Genomic DNA, 26,320 nt, shown 5'->3' with positions numbered 1-26,320 from the left:
TCGCTCGGGCTCGGTCGTTACGCTCCCTCACATACCGCCCCAACCCCCCTCCTTTATAAAAAGCTAGATCCGCCCCTGTGTGATCATCATAGCGTGGAATGAATAGATTTGGATATCACTGTGCAAAATGTAATGGTAACCAGATACGAGCAAAAAGTACTCAAGTCAGTTTGTCGTAGAAAAGAAAGAAAACGACAAAGAAAACGCAAGGCTATTGGCCGCGGCTTGAAGTGAATGCCTTTGTCAAAAAGATTCATATTTTATAGGCCTATCATAATTAGTAGGACCTATTGGACAGGGATGAAGGGCAAACCAGATTAAGGATCGGCCCTGTTGTAGGCCTATATTCTATGTAGACTCCGGATAGTTGATTATTGAACTTGGGTGCTGGTAGATTTGTTTCTGTCTTTTATTTTTCCTTGAAATACTACTTCCCCTTTATCAGCCCCCCTTCCTATGTGATAATCTCTTGAGTCATGTATTGTCCCCGCTAGCGCCATCTAGACTGATGGTCTTTTAATAACGATTATTCTGAGGGAAATATAAAATGATGAGATATCGCAAGGTTATGGGATTCACAGTCTTCTCGCATTATTATACAGGTGAAACATCGTCATGATCCTCAAAAAATCTCTTTGGCCGCTTTTAGTTTCAAACTTTATCTCTTAGAATTTTCGTTCATTGATGTATTTTAGACCGGTTTACCCTATAAATTATTCAAATTCTATATGCATGCATTTGTGAAATGGTTTAATACTGTATACGAGCATGACAACCTATGCCCGAAGTTTGCCCGACGTAACAGCAACTCATGTGCAAACTGGATTCTCTCTGCTCAAAAGGCAAATCGCTTTCTTCGGAGGCATGGCAACAGCCGAGGTCACGCTATGAGGTTACGGTACTGCCATATTACGTAATGGCTGGAGGCCGAGGAGCTGTTTTATGCTGGCGACCAACCCAGTTTTCTATGATGAGGACATTCCACCAGGGATTTTCGTCTCGCCTCGATCCCTTGCTGCCTACTACTAGTGTACTCTGCAGTCTGCACACATTGCGAGTTGGTACGACGAGCGCCTACTATGATACTATATAGTAGGCCCTATGCATTATGCAGTTGTGTTTTTGTGTTTTTGTGCTTTGTTTTAACGTGGTACGAGACGGTAGCCGAGTTCCCCCGAGCCGCTCCCCTCAGCTCACTGACCAAATGACGAGCTCTAAGAATTGAGGTAGGCCTAACGAGTGAACGAGCTGAGGTGTGTTTTGTTTACATTCCGATACCTCTTGTGAATGGTACAAAGGGCTGTCGACACTATACTGGGAGCGTGGAGTTCTAGAAGTAGGCCTAGGTTGTTTTTTTTAGTTGAGCTTGGAAATGTTTGCGAACCATCTGGCATCAAGTAGCTAGTGCTTGACCTGTCTTGAGCCGAACTGTGAGCAGGTCGAGGCGAGGTTCTCCTAATCTTTCAGTCCAGATCGAGGCCAGAGTTAGAGTGTTAAACTCGTTACGTTAGTATTGTAACACGTAGTGGCAGTGGTCAATGGTAGTGCTAGTGACGGAATATTGGCCATCACTGAGTGACAGTTGTCGGATTCGGGACTCTACTTGATCTAGAATACTAACGTTAGACCTTGAAACGTCTGCCTGCCTCAGGCCCTGCAGAAAGACTTTGCTAAGTAATATAGGTCTGAGCACCATGGCCATGGCGACAGGAGGACTGTTGTTACCCATTTTAGCCCAGTCTGCCATCAGGAACGCGAGATTAAGCTTGTCCAGTATCTCAGCAGTGTGTTGCTGCAGCGGCTATCAACGGGGTCTCAGCAATGATCGGCTTTTTCCAAGGATGAGGTAAATTTAATTAGATATCATAAAGTGGAGTGGTGTTGTTGATGGACTCAGGGTGGTCCACGAGGGGGTTGAGCATACTATAAATCAACATCATCGATCATTCATGAACATGCTCAAATTCTTGTGCAACAATCTCCAACATCCTCAAAAGCAAGCAACATAGATGATGCATGCAACATCTTGAGAACTGACAACATGCTCAAAATGAAATGTAGGGAGTGCCTATAAACATCAGTTAAAAACATATTATATGTGCAAACCTAAAAATTGTACCAGCTAGGGCAGTGTCCCCAACAAGATCTACAACACGTAGACCCTACTTGCTGTTAGTGTTTACTGCATACTGACACTGGCTATCCAGATAGCGCCCCGGGATTAGTGCAAACCTTGAGAAACATCAAACTTTTTAGAAAATTTGAGCACCAAAAAAAAAAAAAAAAAAAAAAAAAAATGAGACAGAACATATTCCAGTAATAAGCAGCACAACAAGTACTTGAGTGGCAAAATGTATTGCGCCACAGGAACAAAGAAATGGATGCTTAATTTCCCAAGTGTTAATTGACAGATACACAAGCTAATTTTTTTGTTTTGTTTTGTTTAAACATGAAGTTATGAATTGATATTACCTTTGGCAAGCTTACATAGTTAAATAGGCATTGCGTTGCTTTTGAAATGAGTAAAGTGCCTATCCCAGTGAGAAAAAAAAAAGTAATTTGTACATAGTGTATTTACACTAGTAAGCTAATTTTTGTTGTTTAAACATGAAGCTAATGTCCAGTAATGAATTGATATTACATTTGGCAAGCTTACATAATTGAATAGGCATTGCATTGCTTTTGAAATGAGTAAAGTGCCTCACCCAGTGAGAAAAAAAAAGAAGTAATTTGTACATAGTGTATTTACACAAGCTAATTTTTGTTGTTTAAACATGAAGCTAATGAATTGATATTACATTTGGCAAGCTTACATTATTAAATAGGCGTTACGTTGCTTTTGAAACGAGTAAAGTGCCTATCCCAGTGAGAAAAAAAGAAGTAATTTTTACATCTATGTATAAGATCTATGTAAATTGTGAACTGGCTCATTTATCAAATACCATGGACTTGCCATATTCCTGTCGTGGTCAGTAACAGTACAATGATCATTCCAAAGGCATCGGCAGTATAGCAGCAGGCCGTACATAGGCCAGGCAGACTCCATGATGGACATTGGGACCAGGCCGCTCTTCAGCGAGGAGCATGACATGTTCAGGGCGACCGCCAGGAGGTTCTTTCAAGAAGAGGTTGCTCCAAATCAAGACAGGTTTGTCTCATATCCCACCGTTCCATTAGTAACTAGACATGCTTAGACAGCAATATGGTTACAGCTGCGCTGGCACATGATATTGAAATTGGCCCAGGCTTTGTCAGCTGTGTCCATTTGAGCTACTGATCTCGATGAATTCAAACATCTGCAGGGTAGAAAGGGTGGTGTTTGGAATTAAGGAAGTTCACAAAAGCGCTTCCAGAGAAAATTTTTCTATGTGGAGGTGACATGACTGAAACAGATCAGTGAAAACATGAGCACGATCAGAGAGGCACCTTGGGAATTCGGAGCTGTTCGAGTGACAGGGCAGAAATTGGAAGTCAAGGACAAACAGAATTTTGCTGTTGATGAATGCTGTACGGTATGTCCAAAAAAAAAAAAAAAATTACAACGGGAGCTCTGCAATGATATCTTTAAAGATAGTGAATCAATCCAAATACAAATTCAGGGTATGAAACTATAACTCATTGCTCACATCTTACAGAAAACCCCATTCGATTTGCTTCAGTGGTCAAAGAGAAATGAGGAATTTTGTAGAGGATGTCAGGAATCTCTTCCCTCCAAGTTTTGTCTTGTATTCGCACACAAAAGCATCGAAGTGCTAAACTTGGAAGAATCAGACTCATGACATGCTTTACAACATTCCACATTTCTCTGTGACTGCTTAACCAAATTGAATGGGGTTTTCTGCAAAATAGAGCTAAGATGTTATATTATCAGACCTTGAAGTAGCATTTAGACAGTTTAATCATATTGGGTGTTATCAATGAGTAAATCTGATTGTAATTTTTTGGGGACATACTGCATGATGAATCGGGAATGATGGGCCTACTTGGATGTATGCTTCAATTGGTCGTGGCAGGGCAATATTCTTACAGTGCTAACTAAGCAACTATAGTGTCATGGAATGATACAGTATACTACGAGTTTCAAAATTAGGGTCTGAATTATAGACTGTTAGCAAAGAGTTCCGGTCAGTGGTTCCACAAGAGCAGCAGTTTGCTCAGCAGTTGGCCACAGCAGTTTGCTTATAGTTTGGGTTTCTTGGACAATCTAACGAAGTCCAACAATCCAAGGAACCACTCATTCCAACACAGTTGTTGAATATATTTATATATATCACACTAGCAAGCGCAAGTTTGCAGTATGCACAGTTACACATCGCCGATACATGCTGTGTAACAGAATAAAGAACCCACATCACGTTAAACCGAGGATTTCTTTGTTCTTAATTGCAACAACGTGTCCATCTGAAGAGATTGCATACGAATCCACCACAGCTTCAACAACTTTTGTATATTGGATTCAGGATGCAACTTGCACCATTGACGTTCATCGTGCTATAACAACTTACTCACCATCAAGAGGCTGTGATTCCAGAACCATACCATGGCTGATGTAGAGAAATTAAAGTTGATCAGGAGAAACACCAAAGGGGGATTGACACGCACCTTAAACTCAATCGACAGGCTATTAAAGGACACCTTTGGTGAGGTCGACACCTTAAAGGGATACATAGCCAAGGCGGAAAGTCAATTCAAACAAGTTGAAAGCAAGCATGCGGAGCTGGTCGAAAATATAACAGATGAGGCGACATTTGAAGAAGAGGAGACCTGGATGGGAGAGTGTGAGAGTAGATTTGTGGAGACAATCGTACGCGCGAGAAAGTCCATTGGGTCCGCAAGCTGCCATGAGCCGCCTACCTCCCAGCCTGTGACGCTGTCAACTCCCCAAACTTCTACACCATCTGTTGTTCAAGATCCGGCACCACAAGCCGAGACTGTGTCATGGCAACCCCGATCTACAAGTCCAGAACCGATTGCTCCCTTAGCTCCACCCTCTCCGATTCATCGACATTCATCTTGCACACCTAAGATGCAGAAGATGAAATTTCCCACTTTCAACGGTGACATCAAGGACTACCAGCGTTTCCGTACCTTGTTTCAACATTGTGCTGCTGACCTCACAGAGATAGAGTGTTTCTACCAACTCACTCAAGCCATGATTAATGCTCGCGAACGAAACATGATAAAGGGCTGCATTAATGTGCAGAGGGCTTGGCAGGTACTTGATGAGAAGTACGGAGACCAAGACAGAGTTGTTGACAGTCTTCTTCGTGACTTGGAAAACCTGAGGCCGTATGAAATCAAGGGCAAGATTAGTCTAAGTGCCATGACTGGATTTGTTCAAACCTTGCAGGTATTTGAGATGCAGGCCGAAACAATCGGCCTCTCTGGGGAGCTGAATAGTAAAATCATGCTAAGTCAGATCAAGCAAAAGATGCCTGAGGGACATCGCATCGCCTACTACAGAGATGTCAGAGACGAGCATATCAGTGACTCCCTTGGAGGCTTGGTCAAATGGCTACATAGACAGCTCCTACTCCAAGAGAAGGTGAAGTCACCATTCCCAGAGAAGACGAGTACCTGTGAGATGAGTCAAAACAGAGGAAGCAAGTCTACAAATGCAGCAGCGTGGAATCCACCTAAACAGATCCAATCTAAAGAGGGGAAGCGTTCCGGGGTTCCCAAGCGTCCTCTTCATGTCAACTCGAATACGCACTTCCTGAAAATGTGCATCAAGTTCAGGAACCTCAGTCTAAAGGAAAAGTATGACGTCATGAAAAAGAATGACATCTGCAGCAGATGTGGTCATGACAACTGTCCTGCAGGGAAATCCCCATACGACCACAAGCTATGTCAGTTTGCGTCGCCATGCAAGGTTCAGAGTTGTGGAGATGATTCCCACTTCTCTGCTATCTGCCCTGTCGTATATGGAGGGAGAGATCAAGGCTCATCATCTCCACAGGATCGCAATGTGCCACCAACACGTCCACACACAACTTCAGCGAGTGTGAAGACTGTCGCGAACAAGGACGCAGGCGCACTACAGAGCGTCCTTCCCACTGTGATGGGATATCTGCGACACGGAAGTAACCGTCAGCTGGTGCGGATTCTCTTAGACGGTGGAAGTCGGGCTACCCTGGTAAGAGAGGGCATCTTCTCCAAGACCGGGAAAGATATCTATCAGGATCACGATCTGAGTCTGGTTGGCGGTACCAGGATCAGACGAAAGCTTCGACTATTAGATTGTTTCATCGAAGACATCGGGGGAAACTTGTCGTACCCAGTTTCTGTCACAGAAATAGATAAGCCTTGTGGAGAAGCCCCTGTCGTTCAAGCAGAAGACCTCCAGCAGTATCACCATCTACGGGAAGTGGATATTCACGCCGCCTCGTCTGAAACTGTCGACATGTTGCTTGGCGTTGACAACACGCACTTGATGGTATGGGAGGAGTATATCCTTGGGGAAAAACCTGACGAGCCAGTGGCGGCGAGATGCCCCTTGGGATGGTTTATCCAAGGAGGACGTTCAGGAGGCCCTACAGCTCTGCTTAACTACGTCAACGTGTCGGCAATCGGTCCCCTAGAGGAGTTCCTCGGCCTGGAAACAGCAGCCTTGCAACCGAGAAGATGTAAGTGCTCAACAGAGATCTTGAACAGAGGAGCAACCAAAACCATGGAGCAAAGTGTTTCTCAGCGTCAGGACGGCTCGTATGAAGTCAAATTGCCGTGGAAGAAGTCTCCTGACAGTTTGCCAGACAACTACGACTACGCCGTTAAGAGGTTGCATGGCTTAGAGAAACAGTTCAGAGACAGGCCTGAAGAGTGGGACGTGTACTGCAAGCAGATGAGGGACTTGCAACACAGAGGTGTCTCACGTTGTGTCAGTGACGCAGAAATTCGACAAGACAGAGAAGCTGGGAGAAAAATGTTGTTCTTGCCACATTTTGCAGTAAAGAAAGATTCAGCAACTACCCCAGTCAGGATCGTCTACGACGCAAAGGCAAGATTCCAAGGTCATTCTTTGAACGAGTACCTCGTGAAGGGTGAAGACCTGAATGCTGATCTGTTCAACGTGGCTCTGCGTTTCAGAGAGAACGAAGTAGGCGTCATCGCTGATATCAGAAAAATGTTTCAGGCAATCAAGATCCGCCCGGAAGATGCAAGGTTCCATCGGTACGTCTTTCAAGAAAACCCGAACCAACCCATTCAAGTCTATGAACTCACTACTGTGATATTCGGAGACAGGCCTTCTCCAACGGCAGCAATTGTCACACTCAGGCACGTCATAGATCGACACGCACCCAATGATGAGCAATTGAAGAAAGTCGTCACCGATCAATTCTACATGGACGACCTGAGTGAATCTGTCACCAATGTCGAGGAAGCCGTCAATCTGAAAGCCAAGCTTGTAGAAACGCTTGCTAAGGGCAAGTTTGACATTCGCAAGTGGCAGTCGAACGCACAGGAAGTGTGTGACTCTGAGGAGGACACTCAGACTGCATCTGTGTTAGCAACAAAATGGAACCTATCGCCTGACACACTTAGTGTGAAAGAAGTCAAGCCAATGGAAGATGTCCTAACCAAACGCAAGTTGTTGGCTCACACCGCATCATACTATGATGTGTTTGGTATGCTTTCTGGGATGTTGATCCGGCCGAAGATTCTACTCCAGCAACTGTGGCAGTTAAATGTCGACTGGGACACGCCACTCAATGACAGACCTGAGCTCTGTCGAATCGTCAGTGAGATCAAGGTGGATTTGGAAGCAGCATCTACCATAGAGATCCCACGATGTCTCATTCCTGAGATATTGCGAGGGAAAAGGCCATTGCCAGAGGTTTCTCTACACGGAGCCAGTGATGCGTCTGAAGATGCCATGGGCATTGGCGTCTGGTTGAGATGGTCAGAGACTGAACACACGGAAGTACAGTTGTCCTTCGTCGCTGCAAGAGCCCGACTCACTCCACTTAAACAAACAAGCATGCCAAGGAAGGAGCTTCAGGCCATTCTCCTCCTGTCAAGACTGATGGTTGCCCTGAAAGATGCCCTTCGTTTCAACATCTCCTATTCGAAGATGTGGACGGATAGTTTGACTGTAGTAAGGTGGCTGCGGGGACAGTCCAAGTCTTTTCGCTCGTTTGTCGCATACAGAGTGGGCGAAATCACCTCAGAGTTCGACCCTCACCAGGACATTGCCTACGTGCCGACCGATCAAAATGTCATTGACATCGTCTCCAGAGGCACCACAGCGGAAGGAATGCTTGAGGTCATCAAGGGACCGACTTACCTGAAGCAACCACCTGAGTCCTGGCCAAAGACACCGCAGAACATCCAGGAAGACACTTCGGATCCAGAGAGGAAGAAATTCCACGTTCGAAATGCGAAGACACTAGCGCTGAAAGTCAATGCAGTGGCTCACACTACCACAGTCGTTGATCCCACCAGCTTCTCGATTGGCAAAGGCTGAAGATGGTCACAGCTCGAGTGTTATCTGTGAGAGATGTTCCAAAGAAAGAGTGGTTCAAGAAGCTTACTCAGCAGATTTCGCAGTGGCCGTCTGCCAAACTCCTGAAGGAGGCCGAGTTGTACTGGATACGTCAAGCGCAGAAGGACATCAACTTTCAAGATGCCAACATAATGCGCCTCGATCCGTTCTTCGACGAAGAAGAAAAAGTGTATCGCGTTGGAGGTTGCATTCGCCATGCTCCAGTATCATACGACATTCGTCATCCCTATCTCCTCCCAAAGGAAAGCCACATCAGTCTACTGATTGTCAGAGATGGACACTCCCTTGCTCTCCATGGAGGACAACTCAGGACTGCGGCAGAAGTGAGGAGAAGGTATTGGGTTGTCGGTGACACAAGGCTCTCCAAACGCGTGGTGAAGGAATGCATCATGTGCCGCAGGCATAGAGGAAGACCAGTCGAACAGAAAATGGCGGACCTCCCAGAGTGACGTGTGAAGCCCTTCTCACCGCCATTTCAGACAACGCTCGTGGATTATCTCAGGCCGATAAACGTGAAGGTCAGCCGCAACATTACTGCCAAGGGTTACTGTGCTGTGTTCACATGTGCGGCTACCAGGGCTGTTCATCTCACTTGTGTCCAAGACCTTTCGACACAAGCTTTCCTGCAAGCCCTGGATCGCTTCATCAGCATCAGGGGTGCACCGGCGACCATCATCAGTGATAACGGGACCTGCTTCCGTGGTGCTTACAACACGATCAACACGCTCAATCTACGACTGGACCAGACAGAACTGAGGGAACACTGTAGTAACTTCAAGGTGCAGTGGAAGTTTGGGCCTCCTGGTGGACCCCACCATCAGGGCGCTGTCGAACGCATGGTGCAAGAGGTCAAGAAAGCCATGAAGCATCTTGTGAAAGCCGATCGTTTGCCTTTCCCTGAATGGGAAACGGTCTTCTGCCAGATTTCGGGGTTGATCAACAGTCGACCGATTACAGCTGTGTCATCTTCACCACTTGATCATCCCCCTCTTGCTCCGAATCATTTCCTCATCGGGAGAGGAGATCTTCCGAGCCCAGATGTTCCCTGTGCGCAGTACAATGGAGACTTCAAGAAGCGGAGAGAGCTGTGCAACGCAATGGTCGACAAGTTCTGGAAGCGTTGGATGGACTGCATACAGAAGCTCTCACCGCGGTCGAAAAACCAACGTGCAGCAGAGAACCTACAAGCGGGTGACGTTGTGCTCGTCATCGGAGAAGACAAGAGGCGCGGCACTTGGCGAATGGCTGAAATTGTGCAGACCTTCCCTGGAGACGATGAGCTGGTTCGCGTCATCGAGCTTCAATACGCAGACAAGTCAATCGCAAAGAGACCTGTCACCAAACTGATTCTTCTCATGAAGAGAACCGAGAGAGTGGACATTTAAAGTGTAATTGAAGGACTGAGTAAATAATAGCGTTCATCTGAAGAAAGGATTCAGTGTAGCCTTTGTTTGGTTTTCCTCGTTTGATCAGAACATTTTGGGCTACTAAGTTCTTGAATTTGTTTATCAACTCGAAGAAGCGATTTCTTGCCTTAATGGAGACGGTGAAACTTAATTTTACTCTGTTTGGACATTAGAAAGCATTCTATTTGAGTGTTCGTTTGTCAACTGGTTTGAATTTCACTTTAGATCTATTTAGGTCTCGACCTTAGAGCAGTTATCTGTTCGTTGTTGTGTAAATAATCGCATTATTGTACACGTTTTGAGTGTTTATAAAGTGACTTCCGTCACGTTCAAGGGGGCAGGATGTCATGGAATGATACAGTATACTACGAGTCTCAAAATTAGGGTCTGAATTATAGACTGTTAGCAAAGAGTTCCAGTCAGTGGTTCCACAAGAGCAGCAGTTTGCTCAGCAGTTGGCCACAGCAGTTTGCTTATAGTTTGGGTTTCTTGGACAATCTAACGAAGTCCAACAATCCAAGGAACCACTCATTCCAACACAGTTGTTGAATATATTTATATATATCACACTAGCAAGCGCAAGTTTGCAGTATGCACAGTTACACATCGCCGATACATGCTGTGTAACAGAATAAAGAACCCACATCACGTTAAACCGAGGATTTCTTTGTTCTTTATTGCAACAACGTGTCCATCTGAAGAGATTGCATACGAATCCACCACATATAGTATGATAATCTATAAGTCATATTGACACTCGGGTTCTCTGTTAATGCCAAACAAGGAAACAAACAAAATTTAACATTAAATCATAAACCTATGAAACTATGGGAGCTGCTTTGTGAAAGATGAATGCTACATTGTAGTTTACAATGACATACATGTATGGCTGATTTGCTCAAAATTCTACAGACTGTCTGTAAGAGCTGAACTCTTGAGAAAGAATAGGAAGAAGCTGGAGAATGAAATCCACCCCAAAACAATTCAATTCAGTTCAATTTAGTGAGACCATGTAGGCTTATCAAATGTGAACGTATCAGCTGGATGGTGTGATCTAAGTGAGACACAACAGTCAATGCAGCAGTGTAAAACGTCTTTAAGTTGTGTAATTTACATCTTGGTGTTCATGCCATTCATAGGTACGAGAAACAGAGGATGGTGGACAAGGAATTGTGGGAGAAGGTGGGCTCAGCCGGCTTACTGGGCGTTGACATCCCGGTGGAGAAGGGAGGTGTTGGAGGTGACATCCTTATGGCTGCCATTCTTTGGGAAGAACAGTGAGTTTTCCACCCTCATAGGATTTCCCTTCAACTGTCTGCCCATAAGTACAAAGCTTCTCAAAGATTTGAAGGTGGATAGATAAAAGATACCATAACTTTTGAAAAGGGACAGAGATGTAAACAGGACATTGCTATACTTGACTCAAGCCAGTAGTAAGAAGTCAGCAGTGGACTATTCAAATAATGTTTTAATCACCCTCAAAATATGATAGAGCTTGGATTAGTCCATACCTTGAAGTGAATTATTATCTTATAAAGCTTTAAGGGATGGTATAGTTTTGGTTCAGATGGTGATTCAGATTTCAACTTTTTGTGAGCTAATTAGAAACCACTTATACATTCATGTATGAAATATTAAAAAGTATATAATTCTAAGAGGAATTAAAAGTTTTATTTGATGAAAATTAGTTCTGTAATTCCTCTTAGAATTGTATGCTTTTTAATATATTATATAAGCGGTTTCTAATTATTTCACAAAAAGATAAAACCTGAACCCCCATATCAACCAATACTATACCATATCTTTAAACAAAATTCTTTACCAATCTTATAAATTGTTGTAAGGAGAGAAATAATTGTGCATAATAAAAAAAAATCAAACAGCATTGCAGTGCAACTTCATGTTGGCTTGTAATGAATAATACCCTAATCATCACTTACAGTGTATGTGGCCAAAAGAATATCTACTTAAGTGCCACATTTCATGACAAAATTTCTACTGCAATTTTTTTCTTCAGATTACTTGGATATGCCCTAAACAAACAAACAAACAAACAAACAAACAAACAAAAAACCTTCCAAACCAAGATTTTGTCAGTGACATAATCTGTCAGTCATTGCTAAAGTAAATATGATTAACAAGAAACATTCAAATGTCCCTTCCACTAGACGGAGCGTAACATGCATGTTTCTCTGCAGTGTTTTTTGTTAATCATATTAGTACTTTAGCAGTGATTGACAGATGCTGTTATTGGGAAAATCTTTAATTAGAAGGGTTTATTTATTTTTTTTTTTTTGTTGCTTGTATCCAAGTGATGTGAAGAAAAATAGGAGAAATGTTAAGATATATGATACATGTACCATTTCAATTACTCTATGTGATCTTCAGCAAATACTTGAGATATCATTTTTGTCTTTGCAAAAGTCTTTGTGATCAAAGATAGATGGACATTTAGAGCAAAGTTAAGAGCTTTTATTTTTCTCGTTCATTAGAATTAGTTGCTATTGCTAAGACTGTACTGTGACCTAGTTTGCAAGATTGATTTTTAGACTGTGTTGATATGTGGAATCACAGACAACTATTAATTTTTTTTATTTGATGTGATGTTTTCATGTTTTCTTGAATGATTTCATGGTGTCAAAGCCTTTTATGAAAACAAAACAAAAAGTTAAGGTAAGGTCGACACAAAAGATATGTAAGATGTGCTTCTTTGTGTTTTAAATAGTTTTTTCAACCGTTTTCTGACTAGTACAAAACCTCACTTTTTTTGCTCAAGTTTTTCCATGATTTTCTTTGTGATGCAAACTATTTGATGTCATTGAAGACTTGTATTATGTGCAATGTGTGAAATTTACATTGGGCTTCTCCTTTTAGAAGGGAATGAAACCCAAATATCCTCTGGATTTAGTGAATGCAGCAATATTAGTGGAACACATTGAAAGTTTGAGTAAAATTGGATAATCGATTCAAAAGTTATGAATTTTAAAAGTTTTGATGCAGCCATTGCTGGATGAGAAGACTACTACAGTTTGTGACATCATGTTTGAAGAACATTATGAGGAAATGATGAAGAAAATTTGACTTCTCTATTTTAATGAAAGAGCACTTAACTTACCTTGTTCAGAAAGCAGGGGAAATAATACTAGTAGTACCATTATATGTCAGTAGCAAGTAGAGGGAATGTGTATTTTTCATTAAAAAAAAAAAAAAAATTGTTGAATTTTCTTTGTACTTTTTTATATCTTGCTTTATATGCGATACCGGCAATTGTAGAAGTCTTCTCATCCAGGGATGACTGCACGGAAAGTTTAAAAATTCATAACTTTTGAAAGAATTGTCTGATTTTCCTCAAACTTTCTCTGATATGTTATATTGATATTGCTGCATTCTTTCAATCCGCAAGTGTATTTGGGTTTCATTCCCCTTCAAGCTTCTTGCTTTCCCTTCCATTTATTTTATGGAATGTGTGTCAAAGAGCTATGTGGATATAGTAAATTCATTTATTTTGTTGAAGAGTTGATTTTTGTGTCAAATATGCGATACTCAAGTTAGCAGCAGGTGTAGCAGCATTTGATGCAGATCAAAACTAAGCAAGGCCCATCTTAGGGAAGACGTACAACATCACATTAAAACATTCCTGGCATTTGCTCTGTGTGTGCTCATTCCTGCAGTGGTAATTATTATGTGAGAATTTGATACCATCTCATGGATAAGATACTGAACTAAATACAGTCAAACCTGTCTGTAACAGCCACCCAAGGGAGATGAAAGCAGTGGCTGTTGATAGAAAGGTGGCCACTATAGACAGGGTCATTAACGTGGCTTTTCTCTCTTGTAAGAATTGTTTGTAGTGGCCGTATACGGCAGGTGGCCGCTATAGACAGGTGTCCGCTAAGGCAGGTTTGACTGTGCACAAATTTAAGGTTCACAGAAAAAAACAAACAAGCACAAATGGAAGTCAGGTATTGAAAAACTGCATAACATGTTTCTCTAGGTTTTATGTGAATGGGGCAGGTCCCAATCTGGCTATTCACAGCGATGTTGTAATGCCGTACATTGTCGAGTATGGTACTGAGGAGCAGATACAGAAGTTCATCCCGGCTATGGGTGCAGGCACCAAGGTCGGGGCGATAGCCATGACCGAACCCTCGGCGGGAAGGTATAGCTTGGTGGCTTTTTGCACATTCTTGGTAGCTTTTCATGTAATGTTCCGTGAAGGCAATGGGGAGAGAAATTCATCCTTGCAGCTTCTGCGCTCATCAAGCAAGTTTGTCTGTGATATCTACAGTAGATAGAGAGAGAGAAAAAAAAAATAGTGCTTCTGCTTTAATGGCATTGCTCATTATTGCTTGAAATGACTTGGTATGAATTTTTTCCACCCATTCAAAATGTCTGTAGAATGCTTCATAGCTGGTGTGTCATAGCAAGCATCAGTTGAACAAATTTTTGCATCTCATTTTCTTTTTCTTTTCTTTTTTGTTGTTGAATTTCCTCTTTATACATTTCATGTGTTGCATCTGCTTTTTTTTCCTTCATTTGTTTTTTATGCCTCCGCCACGAAGTGGTGCCTTAGGCATTATGTTTTCGGGTTGGCCGTCCTTCCGTCCGTCCGTCCATAATCAATTTTGTGGACAGCATAACAAAAAAAACCTTTTGAGGTATCCTGATGACACTTGGCATGTATGTGTGTATGAGGGGGTGAAGTTGTGCCTATCAACTTTTGGGTGCACATGCTCAAGGTCAAAAGTCAAAAGGTCAAGGTCAAATGCTCAAAATTTCACTATTTCCCCCATATCTATGCAATACCTGAAGATATTTTCTTGAAACTTAGTGTGTACATGTACTACCCAATTAAGATTCTCTGGTGAAAGTTTTGGGTCATGAGGTCAAAGGTCAAGTGAAAATGTAAAAATGTCACTTTTTCTCCATATATTGGAAATGGTTCAAGGTTTCTTCATGGAACACAGTATATATGTATGTACTGACTGGCAGTGATTATCCAGGAAATTTTGGGGTCATAGGGTCAAACAAAGGTCAGGGATCAGAGGTCAAGGTCAACTCTTCAAAATTTTACTGTTTCTCTCATATTTATGCAATGCCTGCAGGATTTTTTTTTTACTTGGTGTATACATGTATTACCCAATAGAGATTCCCTGGGAAGTTATTTTGCCAAAAAGGTCAAAGGTCAAAAGGTCAAAGATCAAGTAAAAAAAAGTGCTGAACTTTACTTCTTTTTCCATATCTCGGAAGTGGCTCTAATTGTCTTGAAACTTAGTACGCATGTTCTGCCTGACAGTGATTCTCTTATGAATTTTAGGGTAAGAGGGTCATAGGTCAAGGGTCAAAGGCCAGGTGAAAATGGTAACAATTTACTATTCAATACAGAAATTGCACTTTTTCTCCATACCTTAAAAATTACTCAATGCATAAACTTATAAAAGTGTCGAAGTCAAGTAAAAGTCCTCAAATCCCCAAGTACGCTTTCCCATTCATCCATTTAAACCGAGGTCAAGGAAGGTGAACATTCAACACACTTGTGACAAACATGTCATTTGGATATTTTGCCAATTATGTGAAACTGTCATCACACATTGTCCACATGTATTATAGACCTATTAGGAGAGTCATGCATTATGGCGGAGGCATACCAATCGCCATAGCGACGTTTCTAGTTGTTGTTGTTTTTTTCCCCATGCTCTGTCAGTTATGCAAGGTAAACAATGTGATTGTGGCCCGCATTCATCTGGATGCTCTGCTTGGATATACGTGCATTGGAATTGGAGAGCTACAGTACCATAAAGTTCATGAGTATCATACCCCATGTGTTCGCCATGCTTGCAAATATTACGCTTCTCAAGCCACACGCCAATGGCCTTCTACGTGTCACGTGCAGGTTTTATGTCAATGGAGCGGGAACCGCCTTCGCGATGCACAGCGACATTGTCATGCCGTACATCGCAGACTATGGCACACAGGAACAGATCGAGCGGTTTCTGCCAGAAATGGCGGCCGGTAGGAAGGTCGGTGCCCTCGCCATGACGGAACCGGCAGCAGGCAGGTTGTATTGGTTGATGTCTACCATTAGCCCCACATGCACCTACTTTGTAATGTTGGTGAATATGATAATGGTAATGCAGATTGTTTTATTTGCTTTGATAAGCCTCTTTATACTGTTAGCTCTACTCTCCCAGAAGGCTGTGCCAGTAGTGTATTCCCCAATAGGTCAGGTGCTCACCAATATGTCTGCATAGACAGTGGCATAGTAGAAATCCTCCCCCCCCCAAAAAAAAAAATAAAAAAAAATTAAAAAAAATTAAAAAAAATAAAATAAGAATGAAAATAGATTAATAAAGGAATTGAATTGAAGGATCTACCAAAAGATGTGTGCGCTAAGTAGGACTTTAACTTGGGACTTTACAACCCTGTCCACTCTGCCACAGTGGCCCTGCACTGCCAAATTACAGTGTGCCATTTTCGGGTCATGACAACTCCAATACCTCATGTAAATCCTAATGAAAAAGTGGACTACTTATATGTCTTTACCTTGCATATCAAAAAAGGTTTTAACATAACTCTTCCTTCCACATTTCCTGTCTTATCTCTCATGTATGTCAATAAATTATGAGGTGAAAGTGTACCTTTTGCAGTCCCTGCATTTTGTCGCTCAGTGTTATTTGATGTTCTGACCCAAATTCTTTGATTTGCATAACGCACCCGCCAAATATATCTTCCATTTCTTAAGACAGTTGTGATGGTGGTGGTGTATAGCAGAAGCGTTTTATTTTTTTTTTCTCCCACTGAGATTGAAAGTAGTCTTCTCTAGCTGAATCCATCCTGTGCTGTCTGTTGAAAAAAGAAAAATTATTTCAGATCATTAGTCTTTACTTATATTAGGGAGCTTTAGATTTTGCCGCACGGACGCTTGAGACGATGCTTGACCTGGACGTTCTCCTCTCCCCCGCGTTGTGCTGAAAACTAGCTTTAGATTACGCTGGGACGCAACGTAGAAAAAGTAAAATGGCGCCCCCATATGATCGGTGCATGAAGTAGTTCTCTACGTCGCAACTTGTGTGGACATAAAGATAGCCCAGAACGCGGAGTGAAAAACTCAGACGACGCGAGCTAAAAATAATCGACTTGTCACACGCTTCTGCACATGCTCAGAACATGTTTCTTTACTCTGAACGTCCCTGTCGCAAAAATCTAAAACTCCCTATTGCCGTTAATGCTGTTTCTCTCTCATACATGTGCATGAATGTGTGTGTATGACTCTCTCACCACCTCCCCCCCCCCCCCCCACCTGCTGTGATTATCTATATTAGAGCTCTTGCCTTGCTTGCTTGAATTTATTCTTGAATTCATGAATTGCTTTAATTCATTACTCTCTCCATCATTTAAACACATACTTTGAGTTTTGCATATGTATTTTATGAGTTGTAGTATGTGATCCTTTGAGTGAAGTATTGCTGGGTTAGGTAAATTCCATCATAACAAATATGACAAACAATCTTTGGATCTGACAAGAACATTTTTGAGTATGCAGACATTAAACATTCTAGTATAACTTTCATCTTAGCAAGTACACTTTGATGGACACAGAAACTCCACGATGATGAGTTTGTATACATGCACATCATCTTATTAAATGCTTAATGAAGAAATTAAGGATCAATCCTTTGCGGAACAGTTTTGAAACTTATCAATGCAAATTTTCAGTTCTGTTTGAAAATTTGCAGTGTTTGGAAAAATGGACACAATGTAATATCTTTGCAACTGATTGACAAATTGCCCCACTTCGACGTAAATAAGCACTGAATTGATCAGTGTTTTAGTAGTAGCCATGATAAAAAATCATGGGCGTACATACTCGAGCAGGATTCGAACCTACGACCTCCTGATCACCGGACAGGCGTCATCTCCACTAGACCACCGAGCTTTCGCCCGACAGCAAGTGTTGGTTCTAATCCTTATAGCATGCAGCAGGTACTGCTTTGTTATTCAAATTCATGAAATTCTTCCGTCGAGATGTTTTTTCTTTGCAACTGATTGACAAATTGCCCCACTTCGACGTAAATAAGCACTGAATTGATCACTGATCAATTCAGTGCTTATTTACGTCGAAGTGGGGCAATTTGTCAATCAGTTGCAAAGAAAAAACATCTCGACGGAAGAATTTCATGAATTTGAATAACAAAGCAGTACCTGCTGCATGCTATAAGGATTAGAACCAACACTTGCTGTCGGGCGAAAGCTCGGTGGTCTAGTGGAGATGACGCCTGTCCGGTGATCAGGAGGTCGTAGGTTCGAATCCTGCTCGAGTATGTACGCCCATGATTTTTTATCATGGCTACTACTAAAACACTGATCAATTCAGTGCTTATTTACGTCGAAGTGGGGCAATTTGTCAATCAGTTGCAAAGAAAAAAACATCTCGACGGAAGAATTTCATGAATTTGAAATGTAATATCTGTTGTAAAAAAAAGTGTAAATTATTAATATATCATCACTCTTTTCTGAAACAGCAATGAAGTGTGGCTGATCATTTCGACTTGCAATTAAAAATTGTGTAGATGTGAACACTAACCCCACCCCCCCCCCCCCAAAAAAAAAAAGGGGGTGGGACAGATTTACAGAACAAGAAATCCTATGGCATCTTTCTATGAGGAAATTTCACCCTCGTCTGAAACAAAATATGGAGAAAGACATGAATATATATGAATTTAAGGGGGGGGGGGATAGTTGATTACTTGTCCACTATGAAATAAAGGGGTGATTTCTTTCAGCTCATAAAGAGCCTATTAGCCATTGCCATCTTTCCAATGATTATGTCAATAGATGTTTTATATTTACCCCATGATCTGCCACTTTTTATAGTAATTTTAGAATCATGTATATAATATCATTACCCAAGCAACATAAATGGGACTTTGAATTTTCTTCATAATCATGTAATCAGACCAGAGTATTTCCCCCCCCCCAAAAAAAAAAAAGAAAAAAAAAAGAAAAAAAAAATGAAAATCAGAATTGCAGCAAGTTTTGTCTGGCCACAAATGTTTTGCTGAACACAGGTTAGTGAACCCGTCTCTTCATTCTTTCGTTTTGTGTTGAAACTATCACTCCGCAGTGACCTGCAAGGAATCACGACCTATGCCAAGAAAGACGGAGACGACTACATTTTGAATGGAAGCAAGGCAAGGAGAGGGGGAAGAGATTAAAAAGCTTACACAGCGTATACTATAAACAGTTGCTTTTAATAAATTCTGCTTTTTAGGGTATTTGTATGTGTGGAGCTAATACCACATTTGGGCACTGTCTAGTACCTGCACAAAATTGAATTTTTAAACGAACTTACTTGTACTTTAATCAATTAAACCCTCAATTTTCTACCAGGTGGTGGCTGTAATGAATTGTCTCTTCTTTTTTTTTCTATTTTATTGAAACACATGATCGGTTATGGGGGAAAATGAGGTGTTTTTTTTTTTTTTTTTTGTATGAGCAAGTGATGAATAATGCACGAGGGGCAGAGGAGGTCAATAGACTATAGTACAATGAAGTATCTAGGAATACTCATATTATACATATTATACAATAACTTAAGATATGTTGGGTGTCTTCAAGACTTGCGGAGTAGTGTGTTGTAATAACATTTTTACAGTGTATATATCTGAGACTGCAAGTGCCATGGTGTGTGAATTTATCTCAATGGCATGCAGTGTTGTGATACAGAGCAATGCCACCTAAACCTTTGCACTATAAAGTGTATGATTTTATTGTTTGGTATGGGGTTTTGGAGGGGTTTTTTGGCATGTTGATTGTTTGGTTTTGCTTTGTGTTTTGTTTATGATGGGGTTTGGATGCAGTTTGGACAGGATTAATAGAGAAGGGGAAAAAAAGATTTAATTGTTTGAAAATTCTGTCCAAAAAATGCAGAAAAAGTAAAGAAAATTCAATGCATGCGACTGTGTTAGTAGTAAATCACCAAATGCTCAATTTTTCTCTTGCTTGAGATGTTTTTTGTCTCGTCTTCTCTGTCTCCCAGGTCTTTATCACCAACGGTTACCTGTCTGACGTAGTGATCGTCGTTGCCATCACAGACCTGACCGCCCAGAAGAAGGCCCATGGTATCGGGCTGTTTCTGGTGGAGGAGGGCATGCCTGGATTCACCAAGGGGAAAGTCCTGGAGAAAATCGGCCAGAAGTCCGTGGTGAGCAAGCAGAACTTGGGCACTAATGCAGCTCAGTGTATCCTAGTGGATATCTCAAGTTCAGCCTGACCAAACAGCGTCAAAATTTCATGAAATATTCTTCAATATGTATGAAATATAGTAAACAGATTTGAACCGCAGTGGATTATAGGAAGAAATAATTTTGGCTTCTAGATTTGGAAACCACTGCGCATGAGGATTAATTAGCTGAGAAATGTAGCAGAGAATAAAATGTATTCATAACCATGGAATAAGGCCTGTGTATGTTACATTCCCATAATATATTCAATTGTAAGACTTCTCATTAGAGACTCCAACTTTTCCACTTTGAGGCCATTTTTCGCGACATCTCCTGCTCTCCTGCCCCGAGCTTAATTTCTCCAGATCTACATATAGCTGTAGGTATGTATCTCCCACTTCAGACGCATTTTCTCCTTCTTAAAATTAAGCTTCAGTTTTTATGCCTCCGCCACGAAGTGGTGCCGGAGGCATTATGTTTTTGGGTTGTCCGTCCGTCCGTCCGTCCGTCCGTCCGTCCTTCCGTCCGTCCGTAATGAATTTTGTGGACAAGGTAACTATCAAAACCTGTTGAGGTATCCTAATGAAACTTGGCATGTATGTGTATTAGGGGGTGAAGTTGTGCCTATCAACTTTTGGATGCACATGCTCAAGGTCAAAGGTCAAAAGGTGAAGGTCAAATACATAAAATTTCACTATTTCCACCATATCTATTGAATGCCTGAAGATATTTTCTTGAAACTTAGTGTATACATGTATTACCCAATTAAGATTCTCTGGTGAAAGTTTGGGTCATGAGGTCAAAGGTCAAAGGTCAAAAGGTCAGGGTCAAATACATAAAATTTCACTATTTCCACCATATCTATAGAATGCCTGAAGATATTTTCTTGAAAATTAGTGTATACATGTATTACTCAATTAAGATTCTCTGGTGGAAGTTTGGGTCATGAGGTCAAAGGTCAAAAGGTCAAGTGAAAATATTAAAACTTCTTTTTTTTTTCTCCATACCTTGAAAAATTTTTCAAGGTATCTTCATGGAACATAGTATATACATATACTGACTGGAAGTGATTATCTAGAGAATGTAGGGTTCATGGGGTCAAAGGTCAAGTGCAACACTTCAGAATTTTACTATTTCCCTCCTATCATGCAATGCCAGCAGAGTTATTTTTTTTTACACTTGGTGTATGCATACATGTGTAACCTAATAGAAATTCTCTGGAAAGTTTTTTTTTCTTCTTTTTTTGCCTCAAAGGTCAAAAGGTCAAAGATCAAGTGAAAGTGCTGAACTAACTTTTTCCTCCATATCTCGGAAGTGGCTCAAGTTATCTTGAAACTTAGTACATATTATGCATGTTCTACCTGAAAGTGATTATCTTATGAATTTTAGGGTCAAGGGCCAGATGAAAATCGTAACAATTTACTATTCAATTCAGAAATTGCACTTTTTCTCCACACCTGTACCTTGAAAATTACTCAATGCCTAAATGTATGAATGGGTCAAAGTCGAGTTAAAGTCCTTAAATCCCTAGATACATGCTCTCCTATTCATCCAATTAAACCTAGGTCAAGGAAGGTGAACATTCAACACATTTGTGACAAACTTGTCATTTCAATATTTTGCCAATTTTGTGAATATGTAATCACACATTGTCCACATGTACTATCTAGACCTATTGGGAAAATCATGCATTATGGCGGAGGCATACCAGTCGCCAAAGCGACATTTCTAGTTCATGTTTGATATACTCAAAAATAAAACTATGATAGCACCAGAGAGCATCTATGACCCTAGAGCTTCCAGAATCCTCAAGTGGGCACTGGACCATGGCTACAAGGGATGTTTCTGTTGAGGTGTCTGTGTTACAGGATTAAATTGTTGCTGAGAGCATGGTGTGAGAGACAGTTTTAGATTTGCTTCTGTTAAAAAGTCCTGCTCATCTGGGATGGAGAGAGATGGAGAGAGTTTGTGTTTCCATGGCAACCTGACATTGGAAGGAGGAAGCAGAGAACAGGGAAATGAACAAAAGAGATGTGTCAATCTCCATGTTCTCTGGTTGGTGTCCACAGGACTGTGCCGAGCTGTTCTTTGAAGACGTGCGACTTCCCGCCAGTGCCCTCCTAGGGGCAGAGAATCAGGGATTCTACATGCTTATGAACCAGTTGCCACGGGAACGGCTTATCGTCGGGGTAATGTGCCAGGCTCACTGCGAGTTCATGTTCGAGGAGACCAGAAACTATGTTAGGCAGCGCAAGGCCTTCGGAAAGACCCTTGCTAACATTCAGGTATCACCTTCCTTTAACCGCTCATTACTCACCCATCTCCTACTCAACGTTTCCAAGAGTTCAATCTTCTAATAAGGATCTGGAATGGTTGCTTGCAAACCACCAGCCTCACTAATCAGTACAGCACTCCTAAAGAGCAATATATGGTATAGACAATTCATGTGTATTTGTACTTGCACAGGTACACTACCTCAAAGAAATCAATGATATGATATTGCGCCAGTACTAGACACCCTGGCACCATCTGGTAAGGTAAGTGGAAAGAATTTCCACCTCCCTTATCAATTTTGTTTGTCTTTCAAGGAGCTAAGTTTGGGTTTTCTTCAATGAGTAATCTTTCTCATATGATTTTGATTTGTCACTTTTGTATCTTGATATCTTGCAGGCTCCAAAACTAAGCAAGCAAGCTTATTTCAGTCATGCCAGTAACTGTGTAAAGACTCTGAATATGTCAGTGTGACAAAACATAAGTAGTATATATTTCATTTATTCTATAAGTAAATGTGGTTAGATATAACACTAATAGTAATGGTAGTGGCAGTGGTTGTAATGATGGTGTAGGGGGTGATGAGAACTTTGGCGATAATAATTTTGTTGATATATCCTCAACAATGCCAAGTGTATTGATGTGAACAGAACTCAAAGAGTGCTTTTGAAGAAAAGTATTATAGGAAATATGAACATGAATATCAAAAGATCATGAAGGTGGTCCTCCACTGACAAACACAGCTTTGTTAAAAAAAAACTTGAATGTCCATCTTGACTATATTATTTCCCCAGACCATCCAGCACAAACTTGCGGACCTGAAGACGCAGATCTGTGTGAGCAGGAGCTTCATAGACGAGTGTCTGACCCTTGCAGCCCAAGGGAACCTGGATACCTACACTGCCTCCATGGCCAAGATGTGGTAAGTTCCGTCGTTTCTTTCTGACAGTGCTCTAAAAGTCAGTTTTCAATCTCAAGCCAACTTCAAATGACACTATGTAATTTCTGCCAAGGACAAATATCAGGTAGTCGTCTTTATTCTAACGCTGGATCCCCTGCGATCTGTTGCTATAAATGTGCAAAAATGACGTGAACTAGAAAAGCACTTTGAGAGTGCAGACCTCCGCCACACAGCTAACTTCTACCCATGCACACATGCTGAAAATAGTGAAAATCGTCCAGTTTCCCAATATAGAAGCCTTTTGTTTATGTCATCGGCTTCCAGCTGCGTGGCGCCTTGCGGAGTAGAGCACACGCTTTTGAGCGCTTTGCAAACCTCAAATAAGCACAGCGTGAACTCCCAAGTTCATTGACTCTATCGGTAAAATGATAAAAAATCCTCCAAAAATCCATAAAGATTCCCAGATCACAGTACCAAAATGTTATCATCTGTACCTTGTGTCATAAACCTTTCCTGCAAGTTTCACCCAAATCCGTCCTCAACTTTTTGAGTTATTTTGCACACAAACAAACAAACAAACAGACAAACCAACAGTGATAAAAACATAACATCCTTCCTTGGCAGAGGTGATAAGTGGTCCAGCTGTATAATTTTAGTTTTGCCAAGAGCAGATTTTCTCCTCACTTTTCCTCTTCTTGCAGATAATGGCAACTCTGCTCAAAAAGACTGTCATTGACACTTTATTGTTAATCTTTTTGCCAGATAATCATCGGTTCTGTACATTCAAACATTTCTATGGTAGTGACAGTTATTAGGCTCTGCATGTAGTATGTTACCATGTTAAAGCAGTGCCATTGTCTCAGTTGGTAGTGTGCCTGCCTTGCAAACAACTGCTCAGATTTAAGCCCAGCTGAGCAATGTTATGTTTTATTGCATCACCTCAAAACATGAACTGTCTCTTTAATAGATGGGACATACAATGATAGTCCCATGGTGGTAGCGAGCCATATCTCATATATGTTACATATCCCACTGTACATCTCATGAAGAGCAGCTAGGGTGTAAGGACAATAAAGTAGCACATCCCTCTTATGTACCCTGGAAAGATGATGCCGACTCCATGTGGGTTGCCCCAGTGGTTAGCATTTCGAAGTTGCCCAAGTGGTCAGCATTTCAAAACAGCATGGTACACTGGACATAGGAAGGAAAGAAGGAAGGAAAAGATAGATGGATGGAAGGATGGGTGGACATCCAAAGATTTACAGGAAGGCAGTGTTGATGTGTGTCTAGCTATTGTGGTTATGTTTCTTCCATTGATTTCAGGGCTTCCGACCTGGCCAATCGTGTGGCAACGGAGTGTCTGCAGCTGCACGGAGGGTGGGGCTACATGTGGGAGTACCCCATCGCTAGGGCCTTCTGTGACACCCGGGTCAACTCCATCTACGCCGGCAGCAACGAGATCATGAAGGAACTCATCTACAGACCCATCGTAGCCTCCAATTAACCCTAAAGGGGCAGGCATTTTTGGCTATGCTCAGCCGGGGGGGATGGATTCCGCCCCCCCGTGACACCCGCGTCATAATCTACAAGATTGTGTCATAAGATTTTTTGAAACAATCAATTTCCAATTTTAATTAATTAATTATGCAAATTAAGCTCAAGGTGATATTTTAGCCTAATTAAAAGCATTGAGAGTCTAATTTTTGATCTGTAAATCTGTTTTAGCATATTCAACAATTGTACATCACAAAAACTTCCAAAACTCATTTCAATTCTTATGTATTTTATTGTTTTCAGAATTTCTTATGTATTTCTTTGTTTTTCAACTTTTGTTTTTTCTTTGTTTTTTCATTGGAAATTGTCACTCACCACTTTTCTACCATAATTAGCACAAAATTAATCAATGAAAGTGATTAATTGTAAAAATAATCAGGTTTTTATGCCTTTCATGACAGAGCACTGTTTTCCATAGGAAATGTACACAAAATCACAAAATTGTGCCCGTTTTGGAGCGACATTCCGTTACAAAAATGGGCGTGGCTTCGCAAAAGTATGCGCGGACGTTGCAAATTTGGTCTCAAAAGTTGCGCGAGACTTGAACGAAGAAAGTCAAGAAGCCTCGCGATGAGGCCTTCTCGTGTTACAGAATTATAGCGCGAAACATCGAGGGGGGGGCGGATTCCGCCCCCCCCCCCCCCCCCCCCCCCCGGCCCTTTTAGGGTTAAGGGACCATTTAAAAGGCTCTTCGAACAGTTACTATATACGTAGTATACTGTACTATGTTTCTATTTTTGCGAATTCTGCTTGAGTTGACTTGATCGTGCCTCCTGTAAGACTAATGCACTGTGAATCATCTCTGAGGTTAGAAAATTACTCCACTTTTCCTCTGAAAAGGAATTCATTTGTGGTTTTCTTAAATTTATTTTGAGCAGGTTGTGTGTGGGTGATAGATGGTAACAATTTTTTTTTTCCATTATTTGTTGCCATGACAGCAATGATCATGGTACAGCAAGCAGCATGTGGCCTTAATGCTCCTCATATTTGCTCTGGAACATCGGTCGCAGAGAATGGTGGAATATATTTGTGGGAGCTAATCTATTTGAATTGCCGCTTATTGAGGACTTAATGTTAGTTGCTGAAATACTCTTCTTGTTGCTTGGGCTACTAATGGAGGTGCTTTGCATCATGTACCAAGGTGTATATATTGCAATGTTATTGGCAACTGCAAGGAATTTCACAAACTGAAAATGTAGATGTGCTAGGGAAAGAGATTTTTTTTCTCTGTACTTTGTTACAAAATGCAAGCTCACTGATCATTAATCATCTTTTTAATGTATGTATAATTCTGGTAAATTGTGTGACATATTGTACGTATTTTTTTCTTTCTTTTTGCTACCATCAGATGGTGTGCAATTATTTGTAATGTGTATTGTGACATGATGTATTTACAAAGATATATCATTCGGGTTATCTATGAAATAAAGTGTAATGATTGTGCTGCATTCTTCATGTATAT

The 26,320-nt window shown here is 41.3% G+C and overlaps 1 protein-coding gene across 1 annotated transcript; it reads left to right on the top strand.

Moving 5' to 3' along the window:
* The first annotated feature begins 1,072 nt into the window (after positions 1–1,072).
* On the top strand, positions 1,073–25,469 carry LOC140238158 (long-chain specific acyl-CoA dehydrogenase, mitochondrial-like). The gene is made up of 9 exons (XM_072318097.1): positions 1,073–1,846; positions 2,999–3,148; positions 11,049–11,186; positions 15,803–15,967; positions 19,034–19,100; positions 19,949–20,113; positions 22,202–22,417; positions 23,198–23,325; positions 24,628–25,469. Exons 1-9 carry the CDS (start codon positions 1,695–1,697, stop codon positions 24,806–24,808), a joined length of 1,362 nt encoding a protein of 453 aa, XP_072174198.1. The 5' UTR covers positions 1,073–1,694; the 3' UTR covers positions 24,809–25,469.
* Positions 25,470–26,320: the final 851 nt, after the last annotated feature.

This window comes from Diadema setosum, chromosome 14, assembly GCF_964275005.1.
Source record: "Diadema setosum chromosome 14, eeDiaSeto1, whole genome shotgun sequence".
Classification (NCBI taxonomy): Eukaryota; Metazoa; Echinodermata; class Echinoidea; order Diadematoida; family Diadematidae; genus Diadema; species Diadema setosum.
This window is presented reverse-complemented; position numbering and strand designations above follow the sequence as displayed.

Excerpts from the sequence above, each read along its gene's own strand:
- LOC140238158 (XM_072318097.1), top strand. The coding sequence starts at position 1,695 with ATGGCCATGGCGACAGGAGGACTGTTGTTACCCATTTTAGCCCAGTCT. Across the intron at positions 3,149-11,048 it reads GTTGCTCCAAATCAAGACAG|GTACGAGAAACAGAGGATGG; the intron begins GTTTGTCTCATA and ends TGCCATTCATAG. Across the intron at positions 22,418-23,197 it reads AGACCCTTGCTAACATTCAG|ACCATCCAGCACAAACTTGC; the intron begins GTATCACCTTCC and ends TTATTTCCCCAG.